A 17,936-nucleotide genomic window follows, 5' to 3' on the forward strand; every position below is an offset into this window, starting at 1 on the left:
ATATTCTCTTATATAGGATGTAAATATCAAGAAGCAATGACTCAAGAGAGAGAGAGAGAGGAATAACCGGCAGTGGACGCGGGGCACGAAAGATATAACCAGGGAGGCATGTTTGGTCTCATAAAGATTTGTGAGGTGTCGTTAAAAGTTTGCGGGGTACCAGAAGCAAATATAGGAAACAAAACAAATTTAAAAGGCTGTTAGCCTCATCAAATACTAGCAACTTGGTTTGGTGTTATCGTCTTAGGCGCTGAAGAACTGTTGGTTTCGGTGTTTGATAGCATTGTCACAGACCAGCTTAAACAAAATACTGATGGCTGAGTACCATCCCCTGACTTGTGCGAGAGGCGAGAAGGAAATGTTTCTTAATAAAGAAAACTTTCTGAGGCAGGGATGTAACAGCGCAGTAGTGAAAACAATAATAAGGAGTTGGCTATAATCCTAAGCTCGAAGTGCCATGCAGTGCCATATCACTGCTGGCCTTATATCGAACTCTGCTGCTCCAACCTTCTCCGGTGCACCTCATTATGTCCTAAATTCGATACTGTCCATATCCAGATGTGTGAGGTTGCCCCGAACTAAGATATCTTAGATCTAGTACAGAGTCTTGCTCGAATTGTGGAGTGATGCAGTACTGACACTTTTTGTCCTAACGCTATACTACATACCTAGAAACAGTCAAGAAACTTAACGTCGCCTTCAAGTATTGTTTGTGTTCATCGTCAAATTACATATTAGGGGATCTTTCGACTGCTGGGTTAGTGACTGATCTCCCTCAAAACAAACAAACCTTTCGTTGTATTGTTGAAAACACTTCTCAGAGCGAGGTGGAGAATATTGCGCTGATTGTTTTGAGCGTGCTACCGTAAGGACAGAAGCAGTCATGAAATGGAAGTCAAACAACTGCAAACAGTTTCGAGTATGACCACCAGAGAGAACAGCCAACTACCAACTCTTGATTGTTGTTTTAACCAAGTCTTCTATCTAGATTTTCCCGATGAAATCCCTGCTCTTATACAATCTCAAACCCTTGCCAATACATAGTGAACTCCGCCATATGATCGCTAAGAAATGTGAAGCCATGGATACAATTAAGATATCAGTAGTCCCAGTCATCGTCATCTCCCCAATCTCCACCAGAATAGTCTACTACTGGTTTCTTTGCCCATTTGTCTTCTGCGGCTGGCTTGGCAGGTGCCGGTTGAGGTATGTGCGAAATTGGTTTGGTATTATTGTTCCTGTGTTGATTTTGAATACTGGGGTTTGCATAAGCCGCAGAGCGATGATCAGCCTTGTGTAGTGCTGATTCCTTGTTCATATGTTGGTCCCGTGAATGAGGTTGAACGAACTTTGGCTCGTCGGGTTTGGAGGGCAAATGTGCTGTAGTGATATCGTGCTTGGAAGTGTTGACCTGAGGTATGGGCTCAGGCCTAGAAGCAGCCTGTTGATATTGTAGGTTTGAGGGAGGTGGAGCAGCCTCTGTTCCCACACGAGCAGTCTCTGCGGATATTCTCGGAGTCACATCCGAGCTTGACTGAGAGTCGTTGTTCAGATGGATTTGAGATTTGCTCATCATGTCAGTTGATCTCCTGTGAACTTGAACGATGGAAGGTTTCAAAACAGGCTGTGGCTGGGCCTGAGCCACCTCGATGGTTGTGATTGATCCAGCGTCCGAGAAGCTGTCTCTTCTGTAGGAGGACATGCGACTTATCGAGGAAGCCGCCGCGTCAGACAAGCCGGGGCTTACTGCAGGCGGGGGTGGAGATATAGCCCTCTCGCTGTTTAGCTGAGGTTGAAGGGTGTTTGATGCAGCAATTTGTGGAAGTTGAGCCGGTTTGGGAGCTTGAGACTGAGGCAAAGGTGCTTGTTCCAAAGTCTGTCGTTGGGCTGGGGATGGTTGCCTTTGAGGTGCCGCCTGTCGCTGAGAAATGTTGCTCGTTTCAACTCTGACAGGAGGAGCCCTGGAAGTTTCTGGCACTTTGTGAGGTAGAGCCATAGGCTGTGTAGCCGAGACTTCTACAGATGGCCCTCCCATTGAGTAGCCTCTAGGCTCGGGCTGTCCATCTCTCGATGCTGGACCTGGGAGAGGAAGTTGGCCAGGTCTAGGCGTCATTTGGTCAGACTGCGGTTGCGCTTGAACCTGTTGGGTGGGCATTCGTTCCTGTCGGGGAGGTGGCTGTCGGTTCTGGGGCGGAACCTGCATTGTTTGAGGAGGAATTTGGCTCGATGGAGTCGGTACTGGCCCTGTCTGGATATATGTCTGTCCCTGCTGTGGTGGTATCTGTCTGTATTGAGGTGTTTGCCGTTGTTGAGGGGGCAGTTGCATGGCTTGAGTGAGAGTCTGGCCTGGCTGGGCTGGAGGCCCTCCTTGATGAAGCATCTTTCCAGGATGGGGAGGCATTTTGCTTGGCTGCTGTGACAATTGATCGGTCTGGGGAAACTGAGCGGCTTGATGCGGTAGTGGTCCAGTCCGAGGAAGTGGTTGACCAGGTCTGGAACCCATCTGGCCATGCTGAGGAGGTGCCTGGGCGGGATGAGCTAGTGGCTGAGGTGGTTGATGCATCTGCCCAGGCTGAGATTGAGGAGGAACTGGGTTTCCCTGGAAGCCTGGTTGTGCAGAAGACATAGGCTGTCCGGGCTGCCATACAGCTTGCTGAGCATACTCTCCACCGCCCCAACTGGGACGTCCAACAGGAGGTGATATAGGTGAAGAAATTACTGGTGTGGTTGGACTATGTGAAACAGATTTGGAGCCACCCTTCAACCACTTGAGCCACTTCTTTCCCTCCTTGCCTTCCTTTGCCCCAGCGCTTTGTGAGCTTTGTGAAGCCTGAGTTGGCATCTGCATAGAGACTGGGCGAGAGCCCTGAGGAGTCATAGGCTGCATGCCAGGCTGCCACTGTTGTTGGTTTGGAGGAATCTGGACTTGCGGTTGCACTCTCCCGTTGGAACCTTGGCCATGGTAAGCCATTTGTTGCTGTCCTTGTGGAGGTATTGGGCCTGTCATTGGACCTTGTTGCATTTGCCCAGGAGGAACAGGTCCCGGTGGGAACTGGGGCTGAGGAGGTAGTTGCCCTGCTGGACTGGCTGGATAAGACGAGCGTTTTTGCAACCTCGTTGGTGCAGGCTTAGGGGCTAGCGCTGGAGGTGTTGGGGCAGGTGCAGGAGGAGGTTTATGGAGAACATTCTGCACTGGCGTAGATATCTGCCCAGGATGTGGAACTTTGCCTTGAACCTGGGGTGGTATCACCTGACCTTGCATAGGCTGCCCTTGTGATCCAGGGCCTTGCTGTGGAGGAACTCCCTGAGGTGCTCCCGAATCTCGGGCAGACATTTGTTGGTTTTGAGGTTGGGGTGCATGTCCTTGTGAGGGTTTTCGCTGCAACTGCTTCGGATTCTGAGCTGCCATAGGAGCACCTGGAAGAGCTTGTATTTGATGCATAGGCTGTCCTGCATGGTCCTGTGGTATCGGGTCCTGCTGTCCTTGGAACTGGATAGGTGAAACATTTTTCGGGCTCTCAGCTTGCCAACTTGTTCTTCGACTTCCCATCGGACTCGGTTGCACAGACGAACCTACTGATCCCTTCCTCATGTCTGTTGATACACTCACAGTCGAAGACCGGCTCACTGTTGCGCTAGGTGCTTCTTCGTACTCTTCGATGCGTCCTAGGCCTTGCTGTCCCTGTGGTGGTGGCGTAGGCGCAGTGGGGGGTTGTTTTTGTGCTGCAACATTTCCTTGAGGCAATTGTCGAAGGGACTGCGAACGTGATACTCCCTGAGGTGCATTCTTATAACCCTGCCCAGTTTGTTGCGTCAAAGGTGATCCACGTTGGGCAGCAACAGGGTCTGCCCCGACCGAGCTACGTCTAGCATCCGTGCTTCGACTTAGAGATTTCTTGCGCAGCACGTCTCGGGCAGCAATGTTATGGCCTTGGCCTTCAACATCTTGCATAGTAAAGTACGATCCTTGCTGATACTGATTGGTTGGGACCGACGGAGGCGTTGGTGAGAAACTCTGCATTGAAGACGAGGTTTGAGAAACAGGAGAAGGCGTATAGTTCGGATTGATGCTTGAATTGGTTGATGCGCGACGACTTTGTTCCATGGGAGATGGCGTTTGAGTGGGAAACGACATGCTGCCGTGTCTCGAATCTGGCGAGACCACTGCAGAGCTAAATGATGAGTGCCGCCTGTTGCTGGCTATGGGAGGAGATGGATCTCCAGGGCCTTGACCTGGCATTTGCTTCTGTACAAAAGGTTCTTCTGGATATGGCGGGTTATCTCTGCGATATACTGGCCTATCGTCAGGATAAGGTGGATTATCAACTGGATAGGGCGGAAATGGAGTTGTAGGCCCTGCAGTTGCCGACCGTGGAAGACCTTTCAGTGGCACATTCTCAACTGGACCCCGGTAAAGTATATTTCCGCCTTGTTGCAGCCCAGGATTGTAAGGACCTTGAATTTGTTCTTGGGATTGTCCAGCCATCATATCAGGCATCACACTAACCGGTCGTTTTGGCACCTGTTGTTGACCCATTGTACCAGGTGGTAACAACTGATGTCCAGTTTGGATGGTGGACTGTGGTCTTTGAGAAGGCAATAGGTCAGGCACAGTGTTGACTCTTTGAATGCCGATTCGCGGTTCCTCAAGACGCTGTTGCTGAACAAGAGGTGCTGGAGTCATAGATGGAGGATGCTTCCCTTGCGTAGGTGGCACGTAACCATGTCCTTGTGGTGGTCTTGCAGGACCAGGCACAGTTTGCTGACCCGGAGCTTTTCCACGGGCTGGCTTCAGTACAGAAGGCATATGTGATAACTCTGGTTGCTGATCCGGAACCAAAGATCCATTGTTAGCGACGCTCAGGGGATGAGGCTGTTCAGGATGCTTTGGTGGTATTTGAGGACGTGAAGGCTCATCGAGAGGACGCTTTGGTGGTACTTGAGGCGGCGATAGGACATTGGGCGTACCAGAATGACCTCTATCAGGTGGCCGAACTGGACTTGCGTCCATCATTGACCCCTCAGGTTGGAAAGTCGCTCGTCGAAGAGGCGCTGGGTTTGGGGGTATATCGACAGAAATATCTGCTGGCTTATATGGTTGAAAGCCAGGCGGTGTCTCCTCAGCAGGCTTTTTAGATATCCGTAACGGCTGCATTTGGGCGCCATAGTCCCGCAATGATCCAGGCGCAAGCTGTGGTTCCTCCTTTTTCTTGGTCTTCGGGCTGGTACGCTCTGGTAGTTCAGCCATCATAGAAACTGCAGTCTCAATAGGTGCCAGGACCATGTTATCCGCCATCTCGATCGGTGGAGGGTGTTTCTCAATATGGGCCTGAGCTGTGTCATCTGTCGGCATCTCGGCGATAATGCCCACAGGGTCATGCCGCGGAGGAGGCTCAACAACTGGCATCTCGTGAATCTCTTCAATAACTGTAGGCGGCACCAAGACGGGTTCTCCTGTAACTGGGCCCGCGATTGTTGTCCCTTGAGCAGGCGTCGTCCTCTCGCTATTAAGAGGACTCACACCTTTGGAGGGGCTTTTCTCAACTCTTCCTTCAATTCCGCCGGCAACAACCCGCCTCGCAGCCTCCTCCTCCTCCTCTACCAGTGGGCTCACATCATTATAAGTGCCAGGCCCCAGATACATAAAGTTTTCTGGCTGAAACACTCCATTCTCCTCATCTTCAAACCCACCATCCCATGTCATGCTTACGGGCCGCGCCGTAGCCGACATACCATAACCTCCATCTTCCTTTTTCGGGCTCAACCTCGCAGGTGTAGTCGTGCTCGCATATCTTCGGACCTGCTGTTGCGATTCGAGACGTTCTTCAGGCGCAAGGACTGGCGCTGGCGAAAACGTATCTATGAAGTCGGGAAACTCGTCGCCTTCTTTTGGGAAGTGGTACTGAATATGCCCCGTTGGCTGGTACTTGTAGAACCAGCGTCGGCCATCGTAGTCGGATTCCCAGCCTTCTGGTAGGCCCGACATGGTGCTGTCGCTTCGTTTGCGCTTGAGAGAGGTCGGTATTATTGCGCCGCTGCGATGAGCATAGCTGATGCTTGCAGGAGTGTAAGTTCCGTCCTCGGAGGTGTATAAAAAACGAACGAGGCTTTGGTGATGTGGCCGGGCGGTTAAGGGCGAGCTTCAGCTGAACTACGCAGCGACCAACCATTGGATACAAATGACCTCAGGCAGCGAGCGACAGCTCCGGAAGGACAAAGCACAAAGGAACTACAACAGTGATTCGGCGTTTAACTTGCAGAAAGGATACGTGTATTAGTGGAGATGAAATGAATACTGCTAATACAAACCCTCAGGTACACATTCCTTCAATCGTCAAACAAGCGCCCAAGGTTTCAATTGTCCAGCCTGATGATCCTACGCGGGAGCTGAGCGCACTCTCCACTTTGACCGTCGAGCTATGGGACCAGCTGCTTTGCTATTGGATACGGGCCTTGTAAGGCGGATTTAGAGGACCCTTTAATTACGCTAATAGCTCTAATTACCACCACGGTTTTGGTTCCCTTAGACTAGGATGTCAGCCTTGATTGAGGGGTTCAATGGACCTGGAGTTGGAGTTCTCCTGAGAAACAGTGCGATCCTCCAGGACGAGAGCTTTATAGTGATCCAGAGTCTCACAGGTCATGCATCCATGGATACCATCCCAACTGCCGGACTGTGATACCCGATGCTCATGGCGAGCCAACTGGGTAGGTATTCTTTCTACATCAAACATTACATCACTTTCATCAGTCCAGGATCATCCCTGTATGCCCTCGCTTCCGTGGGTTCCATTACAGATTGGATCAATGGCACCTCGTCTATGATACGGTCAGATACATCGTCAAATGTTCATCACTTCAGTGTGGAACATTCACAGTCAAGTCAATCTTGTCGAATATTCACTGTCTATACTCTACAACTTATCTGACCAAAATATCAAAGCACGCTCAATGTGCGTGATAAAAACGCAAATAAAAGAAAATTATGCACCTCTCCAGATATACCGATCTGGATCTCTCTAATGCTAGCTTTGTTCATAATCTCATAACAGTCCTCAGACAATATCACCCGGACGTCGGCTCTTAGACCCAGTCCTGACGCGACCAAACACTCGGGATCGACTATCCGTTGAAGTACGGCGATCCACTCCCGAAGAACTAGCAAGCGATCGACGTTCCTTCTCATCTTCGATTCGGGAGCCCCGTTCCTTTTCTCGGATGGAAGCAAGTCGGTGTGCGTGGATGTTGTCTCGTCTGTTTTCGAAAACATCTTGGAAATCGTTCACATTGTTGTCAATGGAACCCATGCGATCGACGCCTCGGCGGCTGTAGGTTGAGGAAACATGGCTCAGAGGAGGCCCTTCAGAGTGGAGAGGTCGGTCATGGGCGGGTTTGTCGTGAAGCTCAACGCCACCATGATCGGGCTCCTTTCCATACGCGGGAGGAGGCTGAAGACCAGACCAGAACATGGGATGCTCGCGACTGCCACCAGGCTCGATGCGGAACGGTGACTGGATACCAACGTTGACCATCTGAGTCATCAACTCAGTGACAAACTTGTTATGACGGTTGAGGCGGAGCAGTTCGTTCTGGAAGTTAGTCTTGTGGAAGAAGATCATGTTCATACTGCACGATCGCACTTCGTCAATCTTGGTCATCTCAGTAATGATGCGAGGCGCGTAGTCACGCTTGTTCGCCAGACAAAAGTCGGTCATACGGGCCTTGAGTTCATCAATCATGTGCTGAGGGGTACCGAAGCGCATCACCAGAGGAAGAACATCGGCCAAACCGTTTGATCGTCGCTGATTCAGAATGAAGAGGTTGTTGAGAAGTGAGTTGGGAGCCTGGACGATGTGACCCTGCATCTTCTTGAACTCGGTGTAGAGGAGAGAAATCTCAGTCACGTAGTAATCATCACCCATCATGGTGTCGCCGGTAGATCCGTAAACAGTCACACGATCACCAACATCAAAGGGGTGCTTGACAAAGACGAAGATGATGGACTGGAGGAACTCCTGGGCTGTGGCCTGAAGAACCCACGCTAGACCGAGAACCACGGTCCCTGCAGAACCGAGAGCGGCGGCAGCTGAACCGGAGAGAATCGAGATAAAGACGATAATGGTGATGACGATGATGATGAACACAAAGACCTTGTCGAGCTTCTTAATCACCGAATCAAGGTCCTTGAGCGATGCGGCAATGGCCTTCTTTTCAAGGTGGATCTCATTACACACAGCTTCGAATTCGTCGAGTGAGATGTCGCCGTTCATGTCCTTGTCGAACATCATAAAAGCTGCTTCAGCCTCTTCTTCAGTCTCGAAGATCTTCTCCATATCTTCGAGATAGACAAGGTCTTCGCCCTCCTTGACAGCGCAGCGATAGATCAGGCGGGCCAGGGTGTGAGCTGTAGACATGGTCTTGAGTAATTCATTAACAACTCTGCGAGGGTGGTTGCTGTCGACCTTGCGGCCGATCAAATCATTTCCAACCCGGCCAGCAACATAACCGACTTTGTTCCATGCGTTTCGGGCGTTGTCCTGGAGTGTCTGTAGGGGAGTTTGCGCACCACTGGCAGAGTTGCTACCACGCTGGAAGAAGTAGTCGGTCTTTTCATTGTGGGCTTTGGCGTGCTCATAGAGATGGACAAGCTGACCAATATCTGCCTTGTTGTTGTCGATTCGAGTCGCGTAGGTTCGCTGATGGAAGGTGAAAGCGATCCATTGAATAAGGATCTTCTCGACAAAGTTGAGTGTCGCCAGAGTGAACAGGGCAATAATGACCTTGTTCATGATATTGACCCAGTTTGGCTTGCGGTCCCGGAAGTTGTGGTTCAGCATGGTCGGTTCAAATGAGATGAGAATTGCAAGGAACCAAAGGAAGACAGCCGTGTGAAGGTCAAGCTGATATCCGATATCCTTCCACTTCTTGGCGTTGGTAGATCCAAAGAGCTTTGCAACAAGTTTGAAAGTTGGGGGTAGGAGACTTGTAATCATACGAGAGACCCAGAGGACTCCCCAGACGATCTCAAGCCAAATACCGAACCACATGAGATCGACACCGTTGACATCTCGGCGCTTGCCATCGGACTTGAGTGCGAACGCACCGAGCAAGACAGGAATGAGAAGGATAGCAGCACCTGGGATCAAATACACAACATATCGAACGAATCGGGGAAACTTTCTCAGAAACATCCAGAGTTTTAATAAAGAAGCATCGGGATCCACCTTCTTCTCATTATGATAGGTCTCGGCGGGAATGGGTGCATTGAAAGCATCCTCGGGCTCAACATTATGAGCACGCTTCCTCATTTGACTCGCATCATCAGCAGAAACAGCACGCTCGATTCGCAGAAGTTCGATGTTATCGTCAAGTCGGCTGGCATCGGCGCGCTGTCCAATTGGTGATCTGATTGAGGTCGAGTCATTTGTTTCATGCGGTGCTTGAAGAGTAGGGAATGTGTCGAGTGATGGAGCAGATTGCTTTTGTTCGGGTGCTGGGTTTGGTGAATCTGTCCGTGCTGGCACTTGTTGCTGCGAGGCGCTGAATTGGGATGGGTTTCGTGTTGGAGGTGGCTGCTGGAGATTGAATTCTTTTAACTCCTTCTCTTCGAAGCCATGAGGCGGAGGATCGGAACTCATGATGGCCACTTTTGGTAGTATTCGCAACTCGAAACTCTATGAAGGGTAATACCTCAGGAAATGAGATGAGAAATATCACCACAGGCAAAGTCTAAGAAAGACCTGCCGAAAGATGGTTGAGAGATTGATAAAGTAGGTATCCTGAAGAGCTCCGTCGTGAGGAAGTGGAATGAAAAACGAGAGACAAAGATAAATAAGAAAAAGTTAAGTGAAGCGAGGTGGACTGATCAATCGATGATCTCTCACGACATCGATCGAACAGATTGATTCTCGCCTGGTGAGGCGATCAGTGCACGTTTGTATACACGCAAAGATATATGGCTTGGTGTTGAGGTGTTATGATGTCGTCACCCCAAGCAAATTGATCGACTTTTCGTCTCCGGCTGAGTTTGTATGAAAGAGGGAGATGTCTTTCGACAAAGAGAAAAGAAAACAAAGTGATAGAGATTCTGGGGGAATTGTTGGAAACCCTGCGGGCGACGGGGATGCTGTTGAGTTTAAAGAGATCGACCTGCGACCGTGGAGCACTGGAGACAATGTACTGTAGCCAAGATGGAGGAAGAATGGGTCACCTCAGATAGGCTTGCTTGCTTGGTCAGGGAGTGAAGAATGATTTTATGGAGTTGGAATTTCTTTCATGGATATATTCATCCGATTCCACTGCAACATCTATATATGTTACCCGTCTTTTGCGTCGCAATTTTCCTTTCGCTTTTCTCTTTCATATTCATTATGCATACTTTTTCTTTCTTCCCACCATCATTATCCAGATAGGAAAACATGCCCACACCTCCATGACCAAATCCAGCCAACACAGAAATCTTGCTCTGGTCTAGTGGTGATAAGGTCGGTCGGCCATAACCCGTAGCCCGTCGAAAGTGGAACCACGGGGCTCAGGGTCAAGGCAAGCCACCGGCCTTCATCATCGAGTAATGTTCAGTATCCACGCCGTCTCGCCGGGAGTCAAGACATGGGGCCAAGACGGTGTGGATGGTGTCACCCGTGGAACTCCCTAAATGGAAACCCCGAGGATGCCGCCGGGCCATGACACCCCCAATTCAGGGCTTGGTAAGTTCTTTTGCTGAAATAGCCTGAACCTGTTTGGCCATAATCGGTGCAGATCATGACTGAGTTGTCACTGACGAAAACCGGCCGAAAATCAGGGACGAAAAACGAGAATGAATTCTTCTTGCATCTGCAGTACAGACAAAAGACAAGTCGATCTGACGCAGTCACACTCGCTAACCCGAGACAAACGACGGGCGCAAATCCACTGCAGATGCACTGGCGACTGGATCAGGGGCTTAAGCAAGTCACTTCAAAAATCATTGGATTTTTGGACCAAATCGCAGGGTTTAGAGAGCTGACGTCACAGCCAAGAAAACGACCGAGATGCGCTCATGATGGATCCTTGCTGTTATGCAAATGAGGCAATCTGAGGTCAACACTCTTATTTTGACTTTGCTCGATCTCTTAGGTATTGACGCATTTCGCCATCTCGTATTTTTGGTGCATTAGCTGAAAATAGTCGGCAGCCATGATGCTGACGATCATTTATGATGATGTTTATGGTGGATGGCTGGCTGGTGGCGGATTTAAAATCTTTTTCTCCCCGTTGATTCCCGTTCCCGTTGAGAAAATCAATCTCGTAATGGTTGTCCCCTGCATTCCTACTGTACCACACACTCACACGCACAGTGGCTTGCCGCCAGGCACTCCCGTCTTCAACTCACAGGTGACAGTGCTACCATCCGCGTCAGCGTGGGGGCTCACCAAAAACAAATTCTGTAGGGGCAGTTTCAAGTGCGCCAAAAGAGCCTCAGATTGTGAAACCACAGAAACTGAGGACCCTAGACTACCACTCAAATCCTCTGCCCAGCCTCTAGACGATTCATGCTTGCTTCCGTCTTGCCGAAATCAAGGGCAGCCAAGATAAAGTACCTAGCTTTACACATCCACGGCGCGTTGTAGGCTCTGGACACCGGCTGGGAAGAGGGTATTTGAATGAACTATGACTACTCCGTACATCATCCTAAGTTTAGGACCCAGTCTCATCATAAGCTTTAGTGGTATCATCATAAGGCTTAAGACTAAGAAGCATAAGCTTAGGCTTGAATCTTATAAACTCATCATGAACTTACATGGGATATTTCCAGATACTCAGCATTTCTTAATCCGCGGGCCGCGGATTTTAATCAAGGCCCATTATTTAAAATCGAAACCAACATCTCTAATGATTGATCAAAGCTCAAGCTCAGGGGGTCTGAATTATTGGGAACCAATGTTAGCTGTCCAAATAAAGCTTTTGCAAACGCCCGCAGCGCAGCCATTAAAACCCCCTGTCCAAGCACATGTTCGATATCAACGGTCAAGATAACCAACCACAAGGATCATGATGGTTTTCATCTGAAACAACCAAATTTACGTTATCTTGTTTCCGAATATAATCATCCCTTATTCCTTGTCACCGCTTACATCTATCGAGATTATACGGAGTAGTTCTATATATGTATGCTACTCGGTAGAAGTTTAATTGCTATGGTGCGTGGCACTGGATTTCAATCGTTGATCATCGATGCAGACCCCGTTGGGGCTCCCTTGGAATCAAGCAACTCGCACGTCGGACCAAGCCAGGGTCTTCATGTTGTTGTCGCGAAGGAAGACTAATGATGCAAGAAGCGTGAATGTGCGCAAGAAACAGCTGTCACAGTCGATCATTGCTTCATATTGTATGGTCTCGGGCTTGGTATTTCGTCCGTCCCAAGCTTGTGAAACTTCGGCTCACTCATAATCTGGAAGTTTAGGATGGTCTTGGGGAATCATTTACCCTAAGTTTAGGATAGACTTATGATATCCTTTGAGGAACTGGTCTAAGATTCTAATCATGCTTAGGGATTTACTGGATGAGATTTTCTATTTATTATGCTTAAAAAAGATGGGCTTCATTATAATCAGGATCAATAAAAATAAGTGACTTGATCAAGTTCATCCGCCCAAAGATTCTCATGATGAGTATCCTTAGAGTCGAGAAATATCAGGAGCATAATTCGCCTAACAAACGTTACATCGACACATCTGTACGAAGCATATCACAACTCAGTTCCCAACCATCTTGATCCAAGCAAATTTCCATGCACCTCGTCGGCTTCTGATGCACAGATCAGCTCACATGTCGTGCATATCCAATTGCTATCCGATTATCTTCAAGAGTTGTGCATTGTCATGATGCTCATGATCCGACTCTGAATCATCGAAGACGCCGACGTCACGCTGTACTCCATTCTTGAGGCATTCCATTTCGTAATTGCTCTAATCATGTTTATTTTCAACCCTGGCCTTGACTTCAATGCATCTCCACTCACTCAGCCATTCTGAAATCGTCCGTATTTCCGTGACGCGCCATCACTGTCGATACTTGCCTTATTAGTAGGACTTGACACTGTATCTCTTTGTTGATAGTGACATTCTAGTAAACATCATAGTTGCAATTATTGCGGATGCTGCCGTCCATAGTCCATCCGTGAATCAATTCAATGTCCAAAACTGTGTCTATTCTTAGTTGCACTCCACCTCTAATCAAACTAAATTCATGTCTTTTAAGCAAGCTTGACGCTCCAATCCTCGCCAATTTTGGCTCCAACTCGGCCAACAACCGCAAAGGCTGCGCGGCTGCCCTTGGCTGCGTGATATTGAACATTGGCCGTCCATGTTCGTCCCTCAGACTCGACCTGCACCTCCTTCTGGTCCCAGGTCTTGGGCGCACCGACAATGATGATCTTGTCAACGTTCACCTTCTCCATGGCCTTCAGCCAAGGGCCAGACTTGATAGACTTGGTGTCACGTCCCTCGGCCTCAATAGAGGTCAGGGTGTTTCCACTAAGCGTGAACTTGCGGTGAATGTATTGACCTTGCTCGTAATCAAACGAGTCGCCATCATCCACATAGAGCTCACCCTCAGCAGCGCTAGCCTTCGAGGCTGAGACAATAAGTGTGTAGTCATCGAATCGCATCAGAGCGCTTGATCGTCGGGGAATATCTCGTCGAGGAATGATATGACCACCTCGCAATAGAACGGGGATCTTGTCAAGGGGCGCGCTCACTGTAAGATACTTGCCCTTGCTTGTCTTTTGAACATCGTAGGTAAAGTAATCATAATAGACCTCGTCATCGGGAATCCAGACATCGACAGACTCTTTGTTCTGCTCTGTGACTGGTTTCACCAAGAGGCCGGTTGAGCCGACGAAGAACTGATCTTCAAGAGCAAAACCAGCCTCCTCTGAGGGATGGGTCCAGAACATAGGTCGGATAATGGGGCTTCCGTCCTGGGCAGCATTGTAGAATGCAGTATACCAAGCAGGGAGAAGCGAGTATCGGAGTCGGATTGCGGCGGTTGCAATTGGCGTGTAATGCTCGCCTAGGAGGTAAGGCTCGCGACGACGAGCATCAATGTGGGCATGAGCTCGGAAAAAAGGATACCAGATACCAGTCTGATACCAGCGGACGAGAAGATCCTTCTCGGGGTTACCAAAGAAGCCTCCGACGTCAGCACCGGCAAAAGGGAAGCCGGAAATTCCTTGGTTGATGGTCATGGGAATAGAGGTAGCCAAGTGTCCCCAATCGGCCTGGTTATCTCCGGTCCACATAGCACCAAGCTTTTGCGAGCCGGCGTAGAAGGCTCGGGTCAGGATGAATGGTCGTCGAAGCTCGCCCTTCTCGCGGTGAAGGAGAGCCTGGAACGTTGCGTTCTGGAAGGTCAAGCCGTTTAGGTTGTGGACATCACGGTGCTCCCATCCTCCGTGGTGAATGTTGTCCTTGGGCATAGTCACCTCGGGCCCGTTGAAGACTGAGGGCTCGCTCATATCGTTCCACATCCAAGTGTTGGACATGGTTCCCTTGAACTTGTCAAACTTGAGCATAGTCTTCCACCATTCGATAGCCTTAGGGTTGAAGCAGTCGATCCAGTTGGACGCTCCAGGCCAGCACCATCCTTCATAGAGCTTCTGCTCCTTGTCATGGACACCAAGGTCTTGAGCGACGAGTTCTTCGGAAGCAGCATAGTTGTCGGTTTTCTTGATATGAGGGTCAAGTAAAACAACTAGTTGACGACCATGAGCGTCGAGGTGCTCACCCATGTCAATGGGATCGGGGAACGAGTGAGGTTCCCAGGTGAAATACTTGCGATCATCTGTGTACTCGAGGTCGAGCCAGATGACGTCGTATGGAATCTTGTGCTTGTCCATGTTGCGATCAACGTTTCGAACATCATCGCTGGAGATGTAGTTCCATCGGCATTGGTGGTAGGCAATTGCAAATTCTTGAGGCATAGCGGTGTAGCCAGTCAACTCGCCATAAGTCTTGGTAAGGTCCTTGGGGGTAGGACCAAGAAGAACAAAGACATCCAGAAGACCAGACTCAGAGATCCAATGGGTATGAGTGCTAGTCTTACCACCAACTCCAAGGCTTAACGGATTCATTTGGTTCTTGGCCTTAGTGATATCGACCCAAGTCTCGGCGACGTTGAACCAGAAAACGCCAACTGATGAACCTTTGCGATGCGCCTGCATGAAGGGAATGGAGCCATAAAGCGTCATTGGGCTGTCGAGAATGTACTCGAAAACATCGGCGTTGTACATACGATAAGGCTCATCGTAGTTGCCTTCTCCGCCACGCGTTTGCTTCAGTGATAGAGGACCAGTGTGTTCCGGAATGCCAAACACATGCTCATACCCGTGGAAAGTTATGTCCAAAGCAACGCTTTCGGGCCCTCGGGGTTTAGTGTCGGTATTTCCACCGAAAGATTCGTCCCACCACGTACTCTCATCTTCAGCAGCTTCCTCGCCTTCCTTGTTCTCAATCTTGGGCCTCCAGTGCTCCATGTTGAGCAAACCGCGGTCGTTAAACTTGACGTGTGAGTTACCATCACGCCGGAAGTCGATTTCGAAAGGCGAAAACTTGATGATGGCTTCCTGCTTGGCCTCGGGTCCATATTTGATATTGATCTGAGACTTATCTTGGAATGCAAGTTGCGCCTCCTTGTCAAGGTCCAAACCACCAACAAGAACCCAGTCGTCCGCCTCGTTGTATCTTTCCTTTCGGACAGGGCTATCGTCTCGCAAGACCACATCTTTGTTGCGTCGCTTCTCTTCGTCCATTGTGACTCGGGCGGCACCAGACTTGAGGAATGAAATTGTAAGGGGCAGGCGGACGGTCTCTCCATGGCTATTGATGGTCTTGACAACCACGGCCTGCAATTTTCCATCCTCAAAAACTGTCGAATCGGCTGAGATCTCATATGGGACTTTCCAGTTTGAACCTTGGGCAACAGCGTTGTCGGCGTAGGCGCGATTTCGTTTGCAGAAGCCGGATTGGTCGCATTTCTTGAAGTCCTTGTCTTTCACGGCAACTGGGAAGACTGTAAGCAGAGCCCTTCGTCAGTACACTCATTGAAACTTACTAGCTGACTGGAAAAAGCACGTAAATGTGCCTAGTAGCAGCAATAGCGCCGTCCAGCGAAAGGACGACGCCGTATTCGACTTCATGATGTTGAGACGGTCAGGAACCAGAGCTCAAGTATGAAGAAATGAATAAACGAGAAAATGGTCAATTAAAATGAGAAAACACGGAGGCATCAGATATGGTCCCCTGGCCTATATCCTCTGTCCAATCGCTGGTTTAAGAGAATGTTATTGTTGTTTATGCTGGGATAACCTCAGCTTTGATGATGTCGAAGTCAAGTCAAGCTGTCCCTAAGCTCCCCCTGTGAAACTCCATTCCGGATTGGGGTTGGTTTCAGACGCAGGGGAGTGGATACCTAAATGGCGGGGCAGCTTCGATAAAAGATTAGACCCGTTAACCAAACATTTCAGTTCTCGATTTCTGAGCTCAGCTTTCGCGTTGGATGCACTGTAAGAAGCTCTTATTGATGCAGGTACAGTTCGTTTACGCGCATTGAGTTTTGTAAGTAAAGAAGTTTCGCTACTCTTCAAGTTCCTCTTTTATGAATCTTGTCTGAGTATGAACTATGCTAACTCTTATAGTATCGCTTTCCTGTCTTTTTCTCTAATCCTCTAATCCTCTCGTACTCCTGTTTTCTTGTTCAGTACCTAATTTATATCTGTCCTCGACAACTAGGTAGTTAAATCACGTGTCCGTGTGAATTCTCCAGATCTCGCACCCAAGACCCCTCAACGCCAGCTCATCATGGCTGCAGAGGAGCCCCGCCAACGTGAAGACCCCGCCGCCAGCGGCAAGAATTGGAAGCAACAGCAGGGACGGAGAAGTGCGGAAAATCTGGCCCCGCGATTTTTTGCTCTTCTCTTCGCCCTCCTCGCCCTTTATATCCTCTTTTCACCGCCTTCTTCAGGCCTTTCCCCTCCAGTCGATCCCTCCTCTACCTCTACTTCTTACTCTGTTCCTACATCTCAAGTCATACCAGACAAGAATATCGCCAAAATGTCCTCCTCCGAGCAGACGTAAGCTACCCCGCCATCAGATTCACCCCGTATGCTTCCTGTTTGGATGTTTTGTTAAGTTTATCGCAGCTTCATCGCTATCAAGCCCGACGGTGTCCAGGTAAATAAACGTCGACGGTTACACAATTGATTCGATAAGAGCTAACAAGGCTCCCATAGCGTGGCCTCGTTGGTCCCATCATCTCTCGATTCGAGAACCGAGGGTGAGTAGTTTTGTCTGCCGTTGTTGCTATAGCTATTAACTTTTTACAGCTTCAAGCTTGCTGCCATCAAGCTCGTCACCCCCGGCAAGGAGCACCTCGAGAAGCACTGTGCGTCATCCCCAAAAGTCGTTCGATATATCAATTCGCCCTAACATCGTTATAGATGCCGATCTCGCTGGCAAGCCCTTCTTCCCTGGTCTGATTGAGTGTATGGCTTCCAAATCCAATTGATACAAGCAAATCTAATTTCATCTAGACATGAACTCTGGCCCCATCTGCGCCATGGTCTGGGAGGGCCGTGATGCTGTCAAGACTGGCCGTGGTAAGTCTCCAATCATTGACTATTTCTTTCCATTTTCTAATTGCACATTCAGCCATCCTCGGTGCCACCAACCCCCTTGCCTCTTCCCCCGGTACCATCCGTGGTGACTACGCCATCGATGTCGGCCGCAACGTCTGCCACGGCTCCGACTCGGTCGAGAACGCCCAGAAGGAGATTGCTCTCTGGTTCAAGGAGGGCGAGGTCGTCTCCTGGAAGTCCGCCCAGTTCAACTGGGTCTACGAGAAGGCTTAAATTTTCGATGTTGTAACGCCCTGAATGACGGAGTGGAAAAAGCACATAC

The 17,936-nt window shown here is 49.5% G+C and overlaps 5 protein-coding genes across 5 annotated transcripts; 1 reads left to right on the forward strand and 4 right to left on the reverse strand.

Moving 5' to 3' along the window:
• Positions 1-1,099: 1,099 nt before the first annotated feature.
• J7337_006640 (uncharacterized protein) lies at positions 1,100-4,021 on the reverse strand (the record flags this gene model as incomplete). Its single annotated transcript, XM_044824302.1, has 1 exon — positions 1,100-4,021. The coding sequence occupies one exon, from the start codon at positions 4,019-4,021 to the stop codon at positions 1,100-1,102; it is 2,922 nt and encodes a 973-aa protein (XP_044679959.1).
• Positions 4,022-4,200: 179 nt separating this feature from the next.
• Positions 4,201-5,986, reverse strand: J7337_006641 (uncharacterized protein; the record flags this gene model as incomplete). Its single annotated transcript, XM_044824303.1, has 2 exons — positions 4,201-4,263; positions 4,508-5,986. 2 exons carry the CDS (start codon positions 5,984-5,986, stop codon positions 4,201-4,203), a joined length of 1,542 nt encoding a protein of 513 aa, XP_044679960.1.
• Positions 5,987-7,055: 1,069 nt separating this feature from the next.
• Positions 7,056-9,638, reverse strand: J7337_006642 (uncharacterized protein; the record flags this gene model as incomplete). Its single annotated transcript, XM_044824304.1, has 1 exon — positions 7,056-9,638. The coding sequence occupies one exon, from the start codon at positions 9,636-9,638 to the stop codon at positions 7,056-7,058; it is 2,583 nt and encodes an 860-aa protein (XP_044679961.1).
• A 3,596-nt stretch (positions 9,639-13,234) lies between these two features.
• On the reverse strand, positions 13,235-16,177 carry J7337_006643 (uncharacterized protein; the record flags this gene model as incomplete). The annotated part of the gene is made up of 2 exons (XM_044824305.1): positions 13,235-16,041; positions 16,093-16,177. 2 exons carry the CDS (start codon positions 16,175-16,177, stop codon positions 13,235-13,237), a joined length of 2,892 nt encoding a protein of 963 aa, XP_044679962.1.
• A 661-nt stretch (positions 16,178-16,838) lies between these two features.
• On the forward strand, positions 16,839-17,887 carry NDK1 (nucleoside diphosphate kinase; the record flags this gene model as incomplete). Its single annotated transcript, XM_044824306.1, has 7 exons — positions 16,839-17,110; positions 17,180-17,210; positions 17,270-17,313; positions 17,363-17,421; positions 17,477-17,521; positions 17,570-17,635; positions 17,688-17,887. The coding sequence occupies 7 exons, from the start codon at positions 16,839-16,841 to the stop codon at positions 17,885-17,887; spliced, it is 717 nt and encodes a 238-aa protein (XP_044679963.1).
• Positions 17,888-17,936: the final 49 nt, after the last annotated feature.

Source organism: Fusarium musae, chromosome 5 (genome assembly GCF_019915245.1).
Source record: "Fusarium musae strain F31 chromosome 5, whole genome shotgun sequence".
Lineage (NCBI taxonomy): Eukaryota > Fungi > Ascomycota > Sordariomycetes > Hypocreales > Nectriaceae > Fusarium > Fusarium musae.